The sequence below is a fragment of the Grampus griseus genome (assembly GCF_964374135.1).
Source record: "Grampus griseus genome assembly, chromosome: 11".
Classification (NCBI taxonomy): Eukaryota; Metazoa; Chordata; class Mammalia; order Artiodactyla; family Delphinidae; genus Grampus; species Grampus griseus.
In genome coordinates, this window is record NC_139005.1 from 82,301,156 (window position 1) to 82,318,822 (window position 17,667).

Here is a 17,667-nt window from a genome sequence, read left to right on the forward strand (position 1 = left end):
CCACCTTCTCTTCATTCCTCACAACAATCCTCTCTGGTACGTTGTATTATCCCCACTTAAAAGGTAAAGAAATTAAAGCTTGAACAAGTTAAAGCACCCAATCTAATAGTAAGTGGGAGGACTAGTGTTTGAACCCAGGTTTGTCTACATCCAAAGCTCACGCTCTTTCCAGAGAAGGGACAATTATGGTCAGTAGACTTTTAGGGTTTTTAATGCACAACATCACTGATCTTGCTTCTAGTTGTGAGAAGAGAACCGAGACTACTGAGCAAAGTTTGCATCAGGTATACAGTCCTTCTCTATGTCGTTCCCAGTGCTGGAAGAGGTGCCGTCATTAGCTGCCTTGTTGCAGAAGTGGCCAAGGTGTCTGTCTTCTCTTTAGAATGGAGCAGTTGCAGGAGAAGCTCCTCTTAAGAAACACGCTGTCTTGGGCACGAGTTAATGATCTCGGCCCCTTTGCAGAGTGTGTTGTGGGCACCCCATGCCGTCGTGTATGCTCTGTAATTTTATAAACAGCATCCTTCCCAACCACACATTTTTAAAAAACTCATGACTTGTATTTTTAAAGGCACATTTTGAATCTTAAAGCATTTCGAGTTACCTTTCCACGGCAGAAGAAAAGTGCCTGCTCTCACATCTGTAACCATTAGAACCCCAGCTTGCTTGTCCCAGTTTTTCTTTGGGGAAATGTTAACATACCCATTTAATTGTTGCCATAACACACTAGCAGGGGTCTCCAAACTTTTTAAAAGTTGGAATCTGTCTTTTCCCCCCATATATTTTTATATATAATATCAATAATATTGATATTATGTAATATAAATATATAATTAGAATATAATTATATATTATATTATCACATATAATATCTGTGTAAGACAGATAACTGAGCTGCTTGGAGTAGGTAGGGGTAAACGGTGTAGGACTTTGCGCAGTTTCCTTTTTGGCCTCCATGGCCCCTGAAGTTCCTCAAAAGAATCCTGGGGTTCCCAGGAGCACACTTTGAAAACCACTGACCTATTAGAAAGGAATAAAGCCAGCTAAGGAAGGATTTATGTCCTTTCCAATTATTTATTTTGAGTTTTCTAAATTAGGCTTACTTTTTCTTCTTCTTGGTCCACCAGGCAGTCTCTGCCTTAGGGACGTTATCAGATTCATTTGAAGAGCAGAGGGTCCTAGAGGGACCCTCTTTCTCTTTTCTCTTTGAACTTCTAGAGGGTCCTAGTCTTGCTAGTGCCATATAAATGCTAAGCAGTGTTTGGTTCTTAAAATCCCAGCCTAAGGTGCTCAAAGCTGTGCTAAGGCTCTGTGTTTTCCTGAATTTTTAAAAAACATTTAATTTGATCTATTTGTTAAATTTGTAAAAGTGTCAGACTTGTCGGACTACAGATGTAAAGTCTAGCTTTATTCAGATAAATGTTAAAACTGTGACAGTTGTTTGCTGGTTAAATGACTTCCTATTCTTGAAAGCCAAACATGATTTAAGAACAGTAGAATGCTTTCCACAAAGCCAAGGAGTCAGCTAGAAATAGCCTGGATTTGGGAGTCAGTCCTGGGTTCAGGTTCATCTCTGTCACTTATGAGCTGTGTGACCATACTTAGCACCTCTGAACCTGGCTTCTTTCTCATACTGCCTGTCTCCTAAGGTGTTCTGAGGCTGAAAGCCTCACAGTCCTTCACACCTGGTTGGCTCTGAATAAATTGTCGTCCTTTCCCACTTTCTTCCTGTTTAACTCGGAATCCAAGAGAAAAACAGATTCTTTCAAGCAACGGCACTGAGATAATTAGAAGAAGAAGAAAATGACAATTGATATCATCTTAAACCAGCTTTTATTTTAAATGAGCATTGAGCACCTCTTGTTTGCTAGCCAGCCCTTGGGTCAAATTTGGAGCTGCCTTGGGCCTTACCTGAAAGGGACCCTAAATGTAAAGATGAACTGGTTATAAAACAGCCAGGTAAGTGTTTAAACTGAGACATGAACAATCCTTTTTCTTTTTTTTTTTCATTTTCTAATGAGGCTTTGAGGTCAATATGTAATACCTTCAGAATTCTGCGCATCAGATGTAATAATTTGGAACTCGGGATAAAAATAGTGTAATGAACTGGCATGCTGGAGGACAAATATAGATACTTGGATGATACTGCACAGCCCTTTCATGTCTTCTTCAGGGACCTATCATTTCACTTTATTTTCTCTGCACCAGAAAATACTGAGATTAAAGTACTCCTGAACTATAATGCCAAGGTGGGGTTATTTTTTAAAAAGAGCAGGGAGTCGAACGATTTGATTTTTTGGAATTTAATTTTTACTCTTTTAGGCTGTTTCTAAAACAGTCTAAACATTTGCGATTTGTTTTTTTGTTGCCTTTATAGTACTGCTTCCTCAATTTCATCCTCTTGTCTGGAAGTACAAGGCTTCCCACTCATGTCTTGGTCATGTTTATACCTCCTGCACCTAAACTAAATGTTGGTTTAATGAACAAGTGACAGAAGATGATCAGTTCACTTGTTTGTTTGAGCCCTTGCGGTATATTTGCAGTCTCTTTTCCCAAGAGAATCAAATAATCGCTAACATCCCCAGTGATTTTCACTGAAGGAATAATGGAAATAATTGCAGATATTTGATGAGTAGATTCAGTACTCTGGCGGCAAATTTGCCTTCCCACACAGGAAGAATGTCAGCATCTCCTGCTTCCTGGCCCTCTGCCTTCTCTGTTCTGCCTCCATTCTGGGAGAGTGTCACAAGCCAGCCCTCAGAAATCTCTTTTCTATGCTGAGTTTGTGGCTTTACTCAGAGGCTGTAGTTGAATTTTGGTCTCCCAGGCAATTTGAGTTTCTTGACCCTTGTTCAGTTGTTAAATGTGATTCCCTGCTGTTTAGTTCCTGGGTCTCTTTAGGCTGAGTGCCTGCTTTTTGCAAAAGAGAATCATTTGGGAATTTCTCTTGCTTTCCCAAATGCATGGTACCCACCTACTGGGACCCATGTTAACTGCCAAGTTTTGTTCACACAGCCCTTGCTGAGTCTGAATACAATGCAGGTCCATACCTGGTTTGCATGGAATTTTAAAATTCTCTCTCTTTCTCTCTCTTGCCATTCTTAATTGACTTCTCTGAACATTGGACTCTCTTATTTAATGACCCTAATTACAGAATTCTACCAGGCAGATAATTATCAAACATTTTTTTATTCGAGAAAAAAAGTATGAGGGAGGTAAAGGGATCCATTAACAAGTGACCTTGTTTGCATGAAGAGGATGTTGTCACGTCTGTGCCAGAGAAGGAGAGGCCCTGCTCCCACCTTGGCTGGACCCTGAGCTCTGTGAGGTCAGGGGTCCTGCCTGTCTATGTCTGGTACTTAAGCCCCAGCTTTTAGCCCAGCACACTGTCTGCCCAGGGTAGGTACTCAGTAACTACTTGTTGAATAAATAGATTTCTAGAAATAGGTGAACTTCAGAGTTGGGGGTTTTCTTAAAGGATAGAATGAAAGTTCACATCAAAGGAGGTTGCACTTTGTTCCTAAACTTTACCTTGTAGTTAAAGTGGATCTATCAGTGACAATGGTGAAATACTGACAAAGGGCACATGTTTATTCTGCGCAGTGTTTACACGTTCTACAGTCTTCTTACTGACCACATGTTCAGCTCAGTATTTTCTTTTCTCTTTTTTCTTTTTTTTAAAGAATTTTTTAATTTAATTTTTCTTTTTTTATACAACGGGTTCTTATTAGTCATCAATTTTATACACATCCGTGTATACATGTCAATCCCAATCGCCCAATTCATCACACCACCACCCCCACCTCCCCGCCACCTTCCCCCCTTGGTGTCCATACGTTTGTTCTCTACATCTGTGTCTCTATTTATGCCCTGCAAACCGGTTCATCAGTACCATTTTTCTAGGCTCCACATATATGCGTTAACATACAATATTTGTTTTTCTCTTTCTGACTTACTTCAGTCTGTATGACAGTCTCCAGATCCATCCACGTCTCAACCAATGACCCAATTTCATTCCTTTTTATGGCTGAGTAATATTCCATTGTATATATGTGCCATATCTTCTTTATCCATTCATCTGTCGATGGGCATTTAGGTTGCTTCCATGACCTGGCTATTGTAAATAGTGCTGCAATGAACATTGGGGTGCATGTGTCTTTTTGAATTATGGTTTTCTCTGGGTATATACCAAGTAGTGGGATTGCTGGATCATATGGTAATTCTATTTTTAGTTTCTTAAGGAATCTCCATACTGTTCTCCATAGTGGCTGTATCAATTTACATTCCCACAAACAGTGCAAGAGGGTTCCCTTTTCACCACACCCTCTCCAGCATTTGTTGTTTGTAGATTTTCTGATGATGCCCATTCTGCCTGGTGTGAGGTGATACGTCATTGTAGTTTTGATTTGCATTTCTCTAATAATTAGTGATGTTGAGCATTCTTTCATATGCTTCTTGGCCATCTGTTTGTCTTCTTTGGAGAAATCTCTATTTAGGTCTTCTGCCCATTTTTGGATTGGGTTGTTTGTTTTTTAAATATTGAGCTGCATGAGCTGTTTATATATTTTGGAGATTAATCCTTTGTCCGTTGATTCATTTGCAAATATTTTCTCCCATTCTGAGCGTTGTCTTTTCTTCTTGTTTGTGGTTCCTTTGCTGTGCCAAAGCTGTTAAGTTTCATTAGGTCCCATTTGTTTATTTTTGTTTTTATTTCCATTACTGTAGAAGGTGGATCAAAAAAGATCTTGCTGGGACTTATGTCAAAGAGTGTTCTTCCTACGTTTTACTCTAAGAGTTTTATAGTGTCCGGTGTTACGTTTAGGTCTCTAATCCATTTTGAGTTTATTTTTGTGTATGCTGTTAGGGAGGGTTCTAATTTCATTCTTTTACATGTAGCTGTCCAGTTTTCCCAGCACCACTTATTGAAGAGACTGTCTTTTCTCCATTGTATATTCTTGCCTCCTTTGTCATAGATTAGTTGACCATAGGTGTGTGGGTTTATCTCTGGGCTTTCTGTCTTGTTCCATTGATCTATGTTTCTGTTTTTGGGACAGTACCATATTGTCTTGATTACTGTAGCTTTGTAGTATAGTCTGAAGTCAGGTATTCTGATTCCTCCAGCTCCGTTTTTCTCCCTCAAGACTGCTGTGGCTATTCAGGGTCTTTTGTGTTTCCATACAAATTTTAAGATTTTTTGTTCTAGTTCTGTAAAAAATGCCATTGGGAATTTGATAGGGATTGCATTGAATCTGTATATTGCTTTTTAGTATAGTCATTTTCACAATATTGATTCTTCCAATCCAACAACATGGTATATCTCTCCATCTGTTGGTATCATTTTTAATGTCTTTCATCAGTGTCTTACAGTTTTCTGCACAAAGGTCTTTTGTCTCCCTAGGTAAGTTTATTCCTAGGTATTTTATTCTTTTTGTTGCAGTGGTAAATGGGAGTGTTTCCTTAATTTCTCTTTCAGATTTTTCATCATTAGTGTATAGGAATGCAAGAGATTTCTGTGCATTAATTTTGTATCCTGCGACTTTACCAAATTCACTGATTAGCTCTAGTAGTTTTCTGGTGGCATCTTCAGGATTCTCTCTATATAGTATCATGTCATCTGCAAACAGTGACTGTTTTACTTCTTCTTTTCCAATTTGTATTCTTTTTATTTCTTTTTCTTCTCTGATTGCCGTGGCTAGGACTTCCAAAACTGTGTTGAAGAATAGTGGTGAGAGTAGATATCCTTGTCTCATTCCTGACCTTAGAGGAAATGCTTTCAGTGTTTCACCATTGAGAATGTTCTTTGCTGTGGGTTTGTCATATATGACCTTTATTATGTTGACGTAGGTTCCCTCTATCCCCACTTTCTGTAGAGTTTTTATCATAAATGGGTGTTGAATTTTGTCAGAAGCTTTTTCTGCATCTACTGAGTTGATCATATGGTTTTTATTCTTCAATTTATTAATATGGTGTATCACATTGATTGATTTGCATATATTGAAGAATCCTTGCATCCCTTGGATAAATCCCAGGGATGATCATGGCGTATGATCCTTTTAATGTGTTGTTGGATTCTGTTTGCTAGTATTTTGTTGAGGAGTTTTGCATCTATGTTCATCAGTGATATTGGTCTGTAATTTTCTTTTTTTGTAGTATCTTTGTCTGGTTTTGGTATCAGGGTGATGGTGGCCTCATAGAATGGGTTTGGGCGTGTTCCTCTGCAATTCTTTGGAAGAGTTTGAGAAGGATGGATGTTAGCTCTTCTCTAAATGTTTGATAGAATTCACCTGTGAAGCCATCTGGTCCTGGACTTTTGTTTTTAGGAAGATTTTTAATCAGTTTCAATTTCATCACTTGTGATTGGTCTGTTCATATTTTGTATTTCTTCCTGGTTCAGTCTTGGAAGGTTATACCTTTCTAAGAATTTGTCCATTTCTTCCAGGTTGTCCATTTTATTAGCATAGAGTTACTTGTAGTAGTCTCTTAGGATGCTTTGTATTTCTGTGGTGTCTGTTGTAACTTCTCCTTTTTCATTTCTAATTTTATTGATTTGAGTCCTCTCCCTCTTTTTCTTGATGAGGCTGGCTAATGGTTTATCAATTTTGTTTATCTTCTCAAAGAACCAGCTTGTGGTTTTATAGATCTTTGCTACTGTTTTCTTTGTTTCTATTTCATTTATTCCTGCTCTGATCTTTATGATTTCTTTCCTTCTGCTAACTTTGGGTTTTGTTTGTTCTTCCTTCTCTAGTTCCTTTTTTTTTTTTAACATCTTTATTGGGGTATAATTGCTTTACAGTGGTGTGTTAGTTTCTGCTTTATAACAAAGTGAATCAGTTATACATATACATATGTTCCCATATCTCTTCCCTCTTGCGTCTCCCTCCCTCCCACCCTCCCTATCCCACCCCTCCCGGCAGTCACAAAGCACCGAGCTGATCTCCCTGTGCTATGCGGCTGCTTCCCACTAGCTATCTACCTTACGTTGGGTAGTGTATATATGTCCATGCCTCTCTCTCTCTTTGTCACAGCTCACCCTTCCCCCTCCCCATATCCTCAAGTTCGTTCTCTAGTAGGTCTGTGTCTTTATTCCTGTCTTACCCCTAGGTTCTTCATGACATTTTTTTCCCTTAAATTCCATATGTGTTAGCATATGGTATTTGTCTTTCTCTTTCTGACTTACTTCACTCTGTATGACAGACTCTAGGTCTATCCACCTCATTACAAATAGCTCAATTTTGTTTCTTTTTATGGCTGAGTAATATTCCATTGTATATATGTGCCACATCTTCTTTATCCATTCATCTGAAGATGGGCACTTAGGTTGTTTCCATCTCCGGGCTATTGTAAATAGAGCTGCAATGAACATTTTGGTACATGACTCTTTTTGAATTATGGTTTTCTCAGGGTATATGCCCAATAGGGGGATTGCTGGGTCATATGGTAGTTCTATTTGTAGTTTTTTTTTTTTTTTTTTTTTGCATTACGCGGGCCTCTCACTGCTGTGGCCTCTCCCGTTGCAGAGCGCAGGCTCAGCGGCCATGGCTCACGGACCCAGCCGCTCCGCGGCACGTGGGATCCTCCCAGACCGGGGCACGAACCCGCGTCCCCTGCATCGGCAGGCGGACTCTCAACCACTGCGCCACCAGGGAAGCCCCTATTTGTAGTTTTTTAAGGAACCTCCATACTGTTCTCCATAGTGGCTGTACCAATTCACATTCCCACCAGCAGTGCAAGAGCGTTCCCTTTTCTCCACACCCTCTCCAGCATTTATTGTTTCTAGATTTTTTGATTATGGCCATTCTGACTGGTGTGAGATGATATCTCATTGTAGTTTTGATTTGCATTTCTCTAATGATTAATGATGTTGAGCATTCTTTCATGTGTTTGTTGGCAGTCTGTATATCTTCTTTGGAGAAATGTCTATTTAGGTCTTCTGCCCATTTTTGGATTGGGTTGTTTGTTTTTTTGTTATTGAGCTGCATGAGCTGCTTGTAAAATTTGGAAATTAATCCTTTGTCAGTTGCTTCATTTGCAAATATTTTCTCCCATTCTGAGGGTTGTCTTTTGGTCTTGTTTATGGTTTCCTTTGCTGTGCCAAAGCTTTTAAGTTTCATTAGGTCCCATTTGTTTATTTTTGTTTTTATTTCCATTTCTCTAGGAGGTGGGTCAAAAAGGATATTGCTGTGATTTATGTCATAAAGTGTTCTGCCTATGTTTTCCTCTAAGAGTTTGATAGTTTCTGGTCTTATATTTAGGTCTTTAATCCATTTGAGCTTATTTTTGAGTATGGTGTTAGGGAGTAATCTAATCTCATACTTTTACATGTACCTAGTTCCTTTAGGTGTAAGGTTAGATTGTTTATTTGGGATTTTTCTTGTTTCTTGAGGTAGGCTTGTATAGCTATAAACTTCCCTCTTAGAACTGCTTTTGCTGCATCCCATAGCTTTTGGATTGTCGTGTTTTCATTGTCATTTGTCTCTAAGTATTTTTTGATTTTCTCTTTGATCTCTTCAGTGATCTCTTGGTTATTTAATAATGTATTGTTTAGACTCCATGTGTTTGTCTTTTTTACATTTTTTCCCCTGTAATTCGTTTCTAATCTCATAGCGTTGTGGTCCGAAATGATGCTTGATATGATTTCAATTTTCTTAAATTTAATGAGGCTCGATGTGTGACCCAAGATGTGATCTATCCTGGAGAATGTTACATGTGCACTTGAGAAGAAAGTGTAATCTTCTGTTTTTGGATGGAATGTCCTATAATTATCAATTAAATCTATCTGGTGTATTGTGTCATTTAAAGCTTGTGTTTCCTTATTTATTTTCATTTTGGATGATCTGTCCATTGGTGTAAGTGAGGTGTTAAAGTCCCCCACTATTAGTGTGTTACTGTCGATTTCCTCTTTTATAGCTCTGAGCAGTTGCCTTATGTATTGAGGTGCTCCTATGTTGGGTGCATATATATTTATAATTGTTATATCTTCTTGGATTGATCCCTTGATCATTATGAAGTGTCCTTCCTTGGCTCTTGTAACATACTTTATTTTAAAGTCTACTTTATCTGATATGAGTTTTGCTACTCCAGCTTTCTTTTGATTTCCATTTGCATGGAATATCTATTTCCATCACCTCACTTTCAGTCTGTATGTGTCCCTATGTCTGAAGTAGGTCTCTTGTAGACAGCATATGGGTCTTGTTTTTGTATCCATTGAGCAAGCCTGTGTCTTTTGGTTGGAGCATTTAATCCATTCACGTTTGAGGTAATTATTGATATGTATGTTCCTATGACCATTTTCGTAATTGTTTTGGGTTTGTTTTTGTAGGTCCTTTTCTTCTCGTGTTTCCCACTTAGAGAACTTCCTTTAGCATTTGTTGTAGAGCTGGTTTGGTGGTGCTGAATTCTCTTAGCTTTTGCTTGTCTGTAAAGATTTTGATTTCTCCATTGAATCTGAATGAGATCCTTGCTGGGTAGAGTAATCTTGGTTGTAGGTTCTTCCCTTTCATCACTTTAAGTATATCATGCCACTCCCTTCTGGCTTATAGAGTTTCTGCTGAGAAATCAGCTGTTAACCTTATGAGAGGTCCCTTGTATGTTATCTGTCGTTTTTCCCTTGTTGCTTTCAATAAGTTTTCTTTGTCTTTAATTTTTGTCAGTTTGATTACCATGGGTCTTGGAGTGTTTCTCTTTGGGTTTATCCTGCTTGGGACTCTCTGCACTTCCTGGACTTGGGTTGCTATTTCCTTTCCCATGTTAAGGAAGTTTTTGATTATAATCTCTTCAAATATTTTTTCTCTCTCTCTTTCCTTTCTCTCTCTCTCCTCTTTCTGTCACCCCTATAATGCGAATGTTGTTGCGTTTAATGTTGTCCCAGAGGTCTCTTAGGCTGTCTTCATTTCTTTTCATTCTTTTTTCTTTATTCTGTTCTGCAGTAGTGAATTCCACCATTCTGTCTTCCAGGTCACTTATCCGTTCTTCTCCCTCAGTTATTCTGCTATTGATTCCTTGTAGTGTAGTTTTCATTTCAGTTATTGTATTGTTCATCTCTGTTTGTCTGTTCTTTAATTGTTCTAGGTCTTTGTTAAACATTTCTTGCATCTTCTCAGTCTTTACCTCCATTCTTTTTCCGAGGTCCTGGATCATCTTCACTATCATTATTCTGAAATCTTTTTCTGGAAAGTTGCCTATCTCCACTTCATTTAGTTGTTTTTCTGGGGTTTTATCTTGTTCTTTCATCTGGTACATAGCCCTCTGCCTTTTCATCTTGTCTATCTTTCTGTGAATGTGGGTTTTGTTCCACAGGCTGCAGGATTGTAGTTCTTCTTGCTTCTGCTGTCTGCCCTCTGGTGGATGAGTCTGTCTAAGAGGCTTGTGCAAGTTTCCTGATGGGAGGGACCTGTGATGGGTAGAGCTAGTGGGCAGAGCTCATTAAAACTTTAATCCATCAGTTGAGCATTTTCTGACGCTTCAGCATTTCTAATCTAGGCTGAAGGTCTTGAGAGACTGGCAGGTAATAATGATGCCTTCATACCACTCATTCTCCAAAAATCAGATTGCCTGACATACTGATTTCCCTTGAGTGCCCAGGTAGCATCAGTCCCATAATAACTTCCAGACAGTAATTCTGGTGGGCAGCAATAAGGAAAGCAAAGGGCTTCTCTCCCTTTTCCCATGATAGCTGGTCCCTCTAGAATCAAATAGTTGGGCCTTTAATGTAGAGCAGAATTTCTCAACCTCAGCACTATTGACATTTTCGGCTGGAGAACTCTATGCTGTAAGGGCTGTTCTGCGCATTGTAGGATATTTAGCAGCATCACTGGCTTCTTCCCACTAGATATGACTAGCACTACCCCTCGATATCAAAAATGTCTCCAGACCATACCAGATGCCTTCAGGGTGAAAGTTTAGGGCCAGTTGAGGACCATAGATGTCAAAGGCTTTCTTGAACAGATTGTGCCAACACCAGAAAGTGATACTGGTAGAAGATGACGTGGTAATTTTCTATCCTTGGCGAAAGCATAAGGGCAATTCCTCATGGATGGATGAATGGATAGTCAAGAGTTTCTCCCCAGTGAGAGCCAGTCACCAAGACAAAAATCTCAGTGTGCTCTTTAGCTTCCCCCTTTATCTCTCATCTCATCCCAATCCATCCCTCTGAATAAGCATTCCAACTTGTAAATGCTTCCTCTGCCTTTTTGTATTGATGATGCTAAAATGCTAACTTAAGGTCCCAGAGTCTAAAATTAAGAAACCAACATTTCTTATGGATCTGCCATGTGTCAACCACCCTGCTAATGTGCACATAATCTCACATAATACTCTCAGCCACCCTTAAAGAAGTTTTCTGTACCTGTCTCACCTGTGAGGAGTTGGGAACACAAACTCACACCGCTAAGCGGTAGAGTTTGGAAAATAGTAAGCGGGTCTTCCAGTGTTGTTAAAAGAATATTTTTACCCCATTGTTCACATATAACCGATATCTACTTAGAAAGTCATCACTATCTGTTTGAAAATTTAACCAGTATCTACTTGAAACTCTGGAGCTCCTGGCTTGTGAATAAGAATTGTGTTTGGAGAAACGTATATGCAAGGTCCCAGAGCCGTAGAACAGTGGAGAAAATAGGACTCTTACACATCATTAGACAGTGACCACTTCGAGGTCATTCTGTTATTCAACAAATATGAGTTGAGGGCTTACTCCATGCCTGGACCTCTGTACAGCAGTCAAGACAGACAGGGTCCCTGCCCTTATGGAACTTATATTCTAATAGGGTAGACATCCAGTATACAAGTAAACAAATGAATAAATAATTACAGACTATGATACATGCTGTGAAGGAAATGAGCAGTGAGAGGAGGAGATGGAGAGTAATTGGGTGAGGGGCAGCTTCTTTACATAGGGTGGTCAGGGAAGTTGTCTTTGACTTTGACATCTCCCACAGCATACTGTACTTCCTCAAAAGTGTTACTGCTTCTTCTTGATCACCTGGCAGTGTAGATGCTCCTAAACCTTGACTGTATGAAAAGATTATGATGTTTTTCCTTGGTAGCCTCAGAGCCTAAAAACCTCTAGTGAGTGTATTAGTTACTTCTTGCTGCTGTAACAAATTACCACAAACTTAGTAACTTAAAACAGCACAGATTTATTATCTTACAGTTCTGAAGGTCAGACATCCTCAAGGTGTCAGTAAGACTGTGTTCCTTCTGGAGGCTCTAGGGGAGAACCTGCTTTCTTGCCTTTTCTATCTTCTAGATTCCTTGACTTGTGACCTTGTTCTCTATTTTCAAAGCCAGCAGCATAGCATCTTCCAGTGTCTCTCTCTCTCTCATTCTGACCTTCCTGCCTCTCTTGTAATTACATTGGCCTACTCATATAATCCTGGATAATCTCCCCATTTTAAGATCCTTGACTTAATCAAATCGATGAAGTCCCTTTTCCCATATAAGGTAACACATTCACACGTTCCAGGGATTAGGTCACCTTTGGGGTCTGGATTCAGCCTATCACAGTAAGCAATAAATGTTCATTTTATTCCCATGCCTGTTTTATTTTACAAATGAAAAACTTGCCGTTAAATGAATTGCCCCAAATCACACACTTGGATACAGCTTTAGATCCTGGTCACCCCGTCTAAGTACATTATCATTATTCTCTCTATATCTATATTCTCTCTATATCTAGACTCTGTTCTTTATAGCACTCAGCACACTTCACATTTCTTTGATTCTTTGCTTTGTTATTACCAGAAGGGCAGGAAGACACATCACTTATTCACCAAGTTACAGTCACTGCACAGCTCGGTGCCTGACACATAGTGTGAACACCTCTAAAATTTTTTTAGGTGAAAGAATGAATACTCTTTTGTATGCTTGGGTAAATAGAACTCAAATTCCTATAAATGATACTGGTCAGCAGCTTCTCATAGGTTAAAAATCCTTAGCTGTTTTTAAAGCATCAAAGAAAAAAATGAACTTCAATGTTGGCATATAATTTGAGTCAATAAAGAAGGGGCCCCAAAAGCAAAAATAAACAACTGGGACCTAATTTAACTTAAAAGCTTTTGCACAGCAAGGGAAACCATAAACAAAACAAGAAGACAACCTATGGACTGAGAGAAAATATTTGCAAACAATGCGACTGACAAGGGCTTAATTTCCAAAATACACAAACAACTTATACAGCTCAGTATCAAAAAACAAAACAACCCAATCAAAAAATGGGCAGAATACCTAAATAGACATTACTCCAAAGAAGACATACAGATGGCCAACAGGCACATGAAAATGTGCTCAACATCACTAATTATTAGAGAAATGCAAATCAAAACTACAATGAGGTATCACACCAGTCAGAATGGCCATCATCAAAAAATCTACAAATAGGGCTTCCCTGGTGGTGCAGTGGTTGAGAGTCCGCCTGCCGATGCAGGGGACACGGGTTCGTGCCCCGGTCCGGGAAGATCCCACATGCTGCGGAGCGGCTAGGCCCATGAGCCATGGCCGCTGAGCCTGCATGTCTGGAGCCTGTGCTCCGCAACAGGAGAGGCCACAACAGTGAGAGGCCCACGTACTGCAAAAAAAAAAAAAAAAGTCTACAAATAATAAATGCTGGAGAAGGTGTGGAGAGAAGGGAACCCTCCTACACTGTTGGTGGGAATGTAAATTGGTGCAGCCGCTATGGAGAATAGAATGGAGTTTTCCTTAAAAAAGTAAAAATGATTCTGCAGTGCCAATCCTGGGCATACATCCGGAGAAAACTCTAATTCAAAAAGATACATGCACCCCCAATGTTCATAGTAGCTCTGTTTACAATAGCCAAGACATGGAAGCAACCTAAATGTCTATTGACAGATGAATGGATAAAGAAGATGTGATACATATATACAATGGAATATTACTCAGCCATAAAAAAGAATGAAATAATGCCATTTGCAGCAACATGGATGGACCTAGAGATTATGATACTAAGTGAAGTCAGAGAGAGAAAGCCAAATATCATATTTAACTTATATGTGGAATCTAAAATATGATACAACTGAACATATTTACAAAACAGAAATAGACTCACAGACATAGAAAACAAACATACAGTCACCAAAGGCGAAAGAGGGGGAAGGATAAATTGTGAATTTGGGATTAACAGGTATACACTACTATATATAAAAATAGATAAACAACAGGGACCTGCTGTATAACATAGGGAACTATATTCAGTATCTTGTAATAACCTATAATGGAAAAGAATCTGAAAAAGAATATATACATAAATGTACATTCTTCCTGTACACCTGAAACATTGTAAATCAACTGTACTTCAATAAAAAATAACGAAGGAACCCATACCTGGCATTACATTTTCCCATCCACTAGTGTTGAACTTTACTATCTGGTGTACTGCAACACTGTGTGCATTTGAGTGTGGTATCCTGTATTTACGACTCCATATACAGTATCTGTTGACATATTAGCATCAAGAGTCTTTTGGGAGAGTTCCTGAGTAGCTCAATTCGTAATTCCAATTCATGATTAGAGGAAGAAGAAAGGCAAAAAACCTAACTGCATGCTTTATTAGTGCATCAGCTTTTCTCTGTTAGGCCTTAAAGAAGTAACAAAGGGGAAATAAAATCACAGTTCTTACTGAACTATGCGAGTAGCACATTTACGGGTTCACTTAGCAAGTTGTATGGCATTTAAATGAAAACAAAAAATTTTAAAAATATAGGTCATCTCCAACACAAAATGAGTTCTTAGAAGTCTTAAAGAACCTTATGCTAAACAACTATATGAAGGAAAGCTAAACAAACACAACGCCTCCTGTTATCATGGAAGACAAGTTATATTTACACTATGAAGATACTTTGCTTCACGTTGTCCATCTTGCCTAATGAAGACACTGTTTGGTCAAACATGTTTTACATCTGACATCCGTTTCTCTTAGGAAATAAAATACCTGTCATTCAAGGGGTTATTGAAACAAAAAATATGAAGCCAAAGGGAGATGTCTTTACTTTTTTTTTAAAGTGTCTTAATTTTTTTTTAATTAATTTTTATTTTTGGCTGTGTTGGGTCTTCATTGCTGTGCACAGGCTTTCTCTAGTTGTGGCGAGCGGGGGCTACTCTTTGTTGCAGTGCGCAGGCTTTTCATTGTGGTGGCTTCTCTTATTGCAGAGCACGGGCTCTAGGCATGCGGACTTCAGTAGCTGTGGCATGCAGCCTCAGTAGTTGTGACACGCGGGCTCTAGAGTGCAGGCTCTGTAGTTGTGGCACGTGGGCTTAGTTGCTCCACGGCATATGGGATCTTCCCGGACCAAGGCTCAAACCCCTGTCCCTTGCATTGGCAGGCGGATTCTTAACTGCTGCACCACCAGCAAAGTCCGGAGATGTCTTTACTTTTAGTATTGCTTTTAAGATCCCAGATTCTTACCCCGACTTGTATTTACTTTGATTCTAGTGGCCAAGGATGTCAATATTCTTTTTGATGAATTGGAAGCTGTCAACAGTCCTTGCAAAGATGACGATTCTCTCCTTCACTCTGGAAACCTGACCAGTACTTCAGATGATGCTAGCAGATTGGAAGCAGGGGGAGAGGTAAGTGTGTGCGATTTCTTAAAAACACAACTCTTGATCCAGGCAGGAACCTGACAAGCATAATCCAGTAGATTGTTTAAAGTCATCATCTCATTGAACTGTGGGTTCCTGAGGGAAAAAAACGACCAGGTCTTGTAATCCTGTGATGTCCTCTAGGAGTCTAAGCACATTTCAGGGATGTGAAATCTACTTACTCTCAAAACAAACTTTCAGTGGGTCATACACCTTATACCCAAAGGCATTTTGTTTTTATAGAGAAGATTCTTAAAACCACCCATCATTTTAAAATGATCTACGTTCTGGGTGTCGCTAACTAGTAAAAAGCTAGCTTTACAAGGATGTTGAAATCTTGTAAAATTGAAATGAAATCAATTTCTGTTGAAATCTCCCAGCATGTAGAACAGTGACACAGAGTGGACCAGACCTCAGTAGGTGTTGGGTTGTCTGAAGCCTCTCTGAGTTTCCATTTGCCTCTGTAATCTGGGAACTCATTGCAATTGTAAATAGACCCATCTGTTCATGTGTCATTTTGGGGGGAAAAATAAGTATTTTGTTAAAGGCATTCACTGTTGCTCAGCTGTGTCTCAGTGGAGTTTAATATCTCCTTTGTATATGCACTAGGTTTAGGTGATAGGAGCACAGATCAGAGTCAACTAATTTATAGTGTATTCTTAACATTCTTTAAGAATACACAACTAATTTATTGTGTATTCTTAACGTTTTTATTATTCCAGAGGCTGTTAACTAGTGAAAGGATAACACCTTTGACCAGGGAAAATTGTTTACTTCTACCAAGCTTCCCAGTCCTCTCTATAAATACCATATGCTACTTATCTATGTGTGGGGTTTTTTTGTGTTTTTGTTTTTTGTAAGAAAAAACTCATTCTATCATCATCTTTTCACACAGAAACTTTGGATGCCATAATGTGGCATAAAGGAAGGACCTTGAAAGGCACCTCAAAAAGCAGCTAGTGTAATCCCCTTAATTTATAGATGATGAAACAGTCTCAGGTAGGTTAGGGCTTTGCTAACCCTCCTCTTGAAGCCTTGGCTGGTTTTGCAGATAGATGCTAATGTGTTCAATCTACAGGATAGTTCCCTTCCCTGGCAGATGATTGTTAAGAAAGTGTTTATTTGGGTAGACGTCTGAGTACTTCTTAAGGCAGAAGCCAAAAATCGTCAGTGAGGATTGGTCATCAATTATAAATACCTACACCAGCTATGAGACGTGTTATTTCCATCACTCCTGACTGAGATTTTCGTTTTGGATGAGGTTGCACGCATGTCACTTGTGCGTGAGTATGGATTCTAGCAGTGGCCTTGGAGGTCTGGCTTGTGTTCCTTCTTCATACTACTATTTGGAAACTGACGTGTACTGTGTCCTCCAGTTTTTTGGGTGTTTATGCATACGGTTGACCCTTGAATGACGTAGGTTTGAACTGTGCGGGTCCGCCTATACATGGAAGTTTTTCCATAGTAGACACTACATTACTACGTGGTATGTGGTTGGTTGAATCCGTGACGCTGAGGAACTGTGGATATGGAGGCCCCACTATGACTATAAGTTACAAGTGGATTTAACCCCGTTGTTGTTCACAACTGTATACACAAATATCACACGAAAAATAATTTTCTTATTGTGGGAAAAAAATTTGAGAAATCCTGAACTAAAGTATTACTAAAACCATCAAACCACTTGTGGTCTCATCCTTCTCTCCTCCCGGATGGACTGTCTTCCTGAATTTTTGTGTTTTTTATTCTCTTGCTCTAAAAATGGTTTTACCATGCATACATAAGTAGCCTTAACAACTTATTTTACATTGATTTTATTTTGTGCTTTATAAAAAATGGTATCATGCAGTATAAAGTCTTTTGTGACTTGCTTTTTTCTGTCAATATTGTTCTTAAGATTTTTGCTTACTATTAGATGCATCAGTAGTTCGTTTTCACTGCTGTATAATATTCCACTGTATCACTGTTCTACAGTCTATTTATCTATTTGCCTCTTCATTGATTTGCACTGATTCCTATGTTTAAATTTTTTTCTCTTATGAATCATGCTGCTGTGAACATTCATATACATGTTTC

At 39.0% G+C, this 17,667-nt stretch overlaps 1 protein-coding gene across 1 annotated transcript in view; it reads left to right on the forward strand.

Moving 5' to 3' along the window:
- ANO4 (anoctamin 4) overlaps positions 1-17,667 on the forward strand; it is a gene marked incomplete at both ends in the record, with an annotated part of 446,527 nt that overhangs the window by 239,706 nt on the left and 189,154 nt on the right. The window contains one exon of the mRNA XM_082666182.1: positions 15,443-15,579. Coding sequence (XP_082522308.1) covers positions 15,443-15,579 — 137 coding nt within the window. The remainder of the gene's footprint in view (positions 1-15,442; positions 15,580-17,667) is intronic.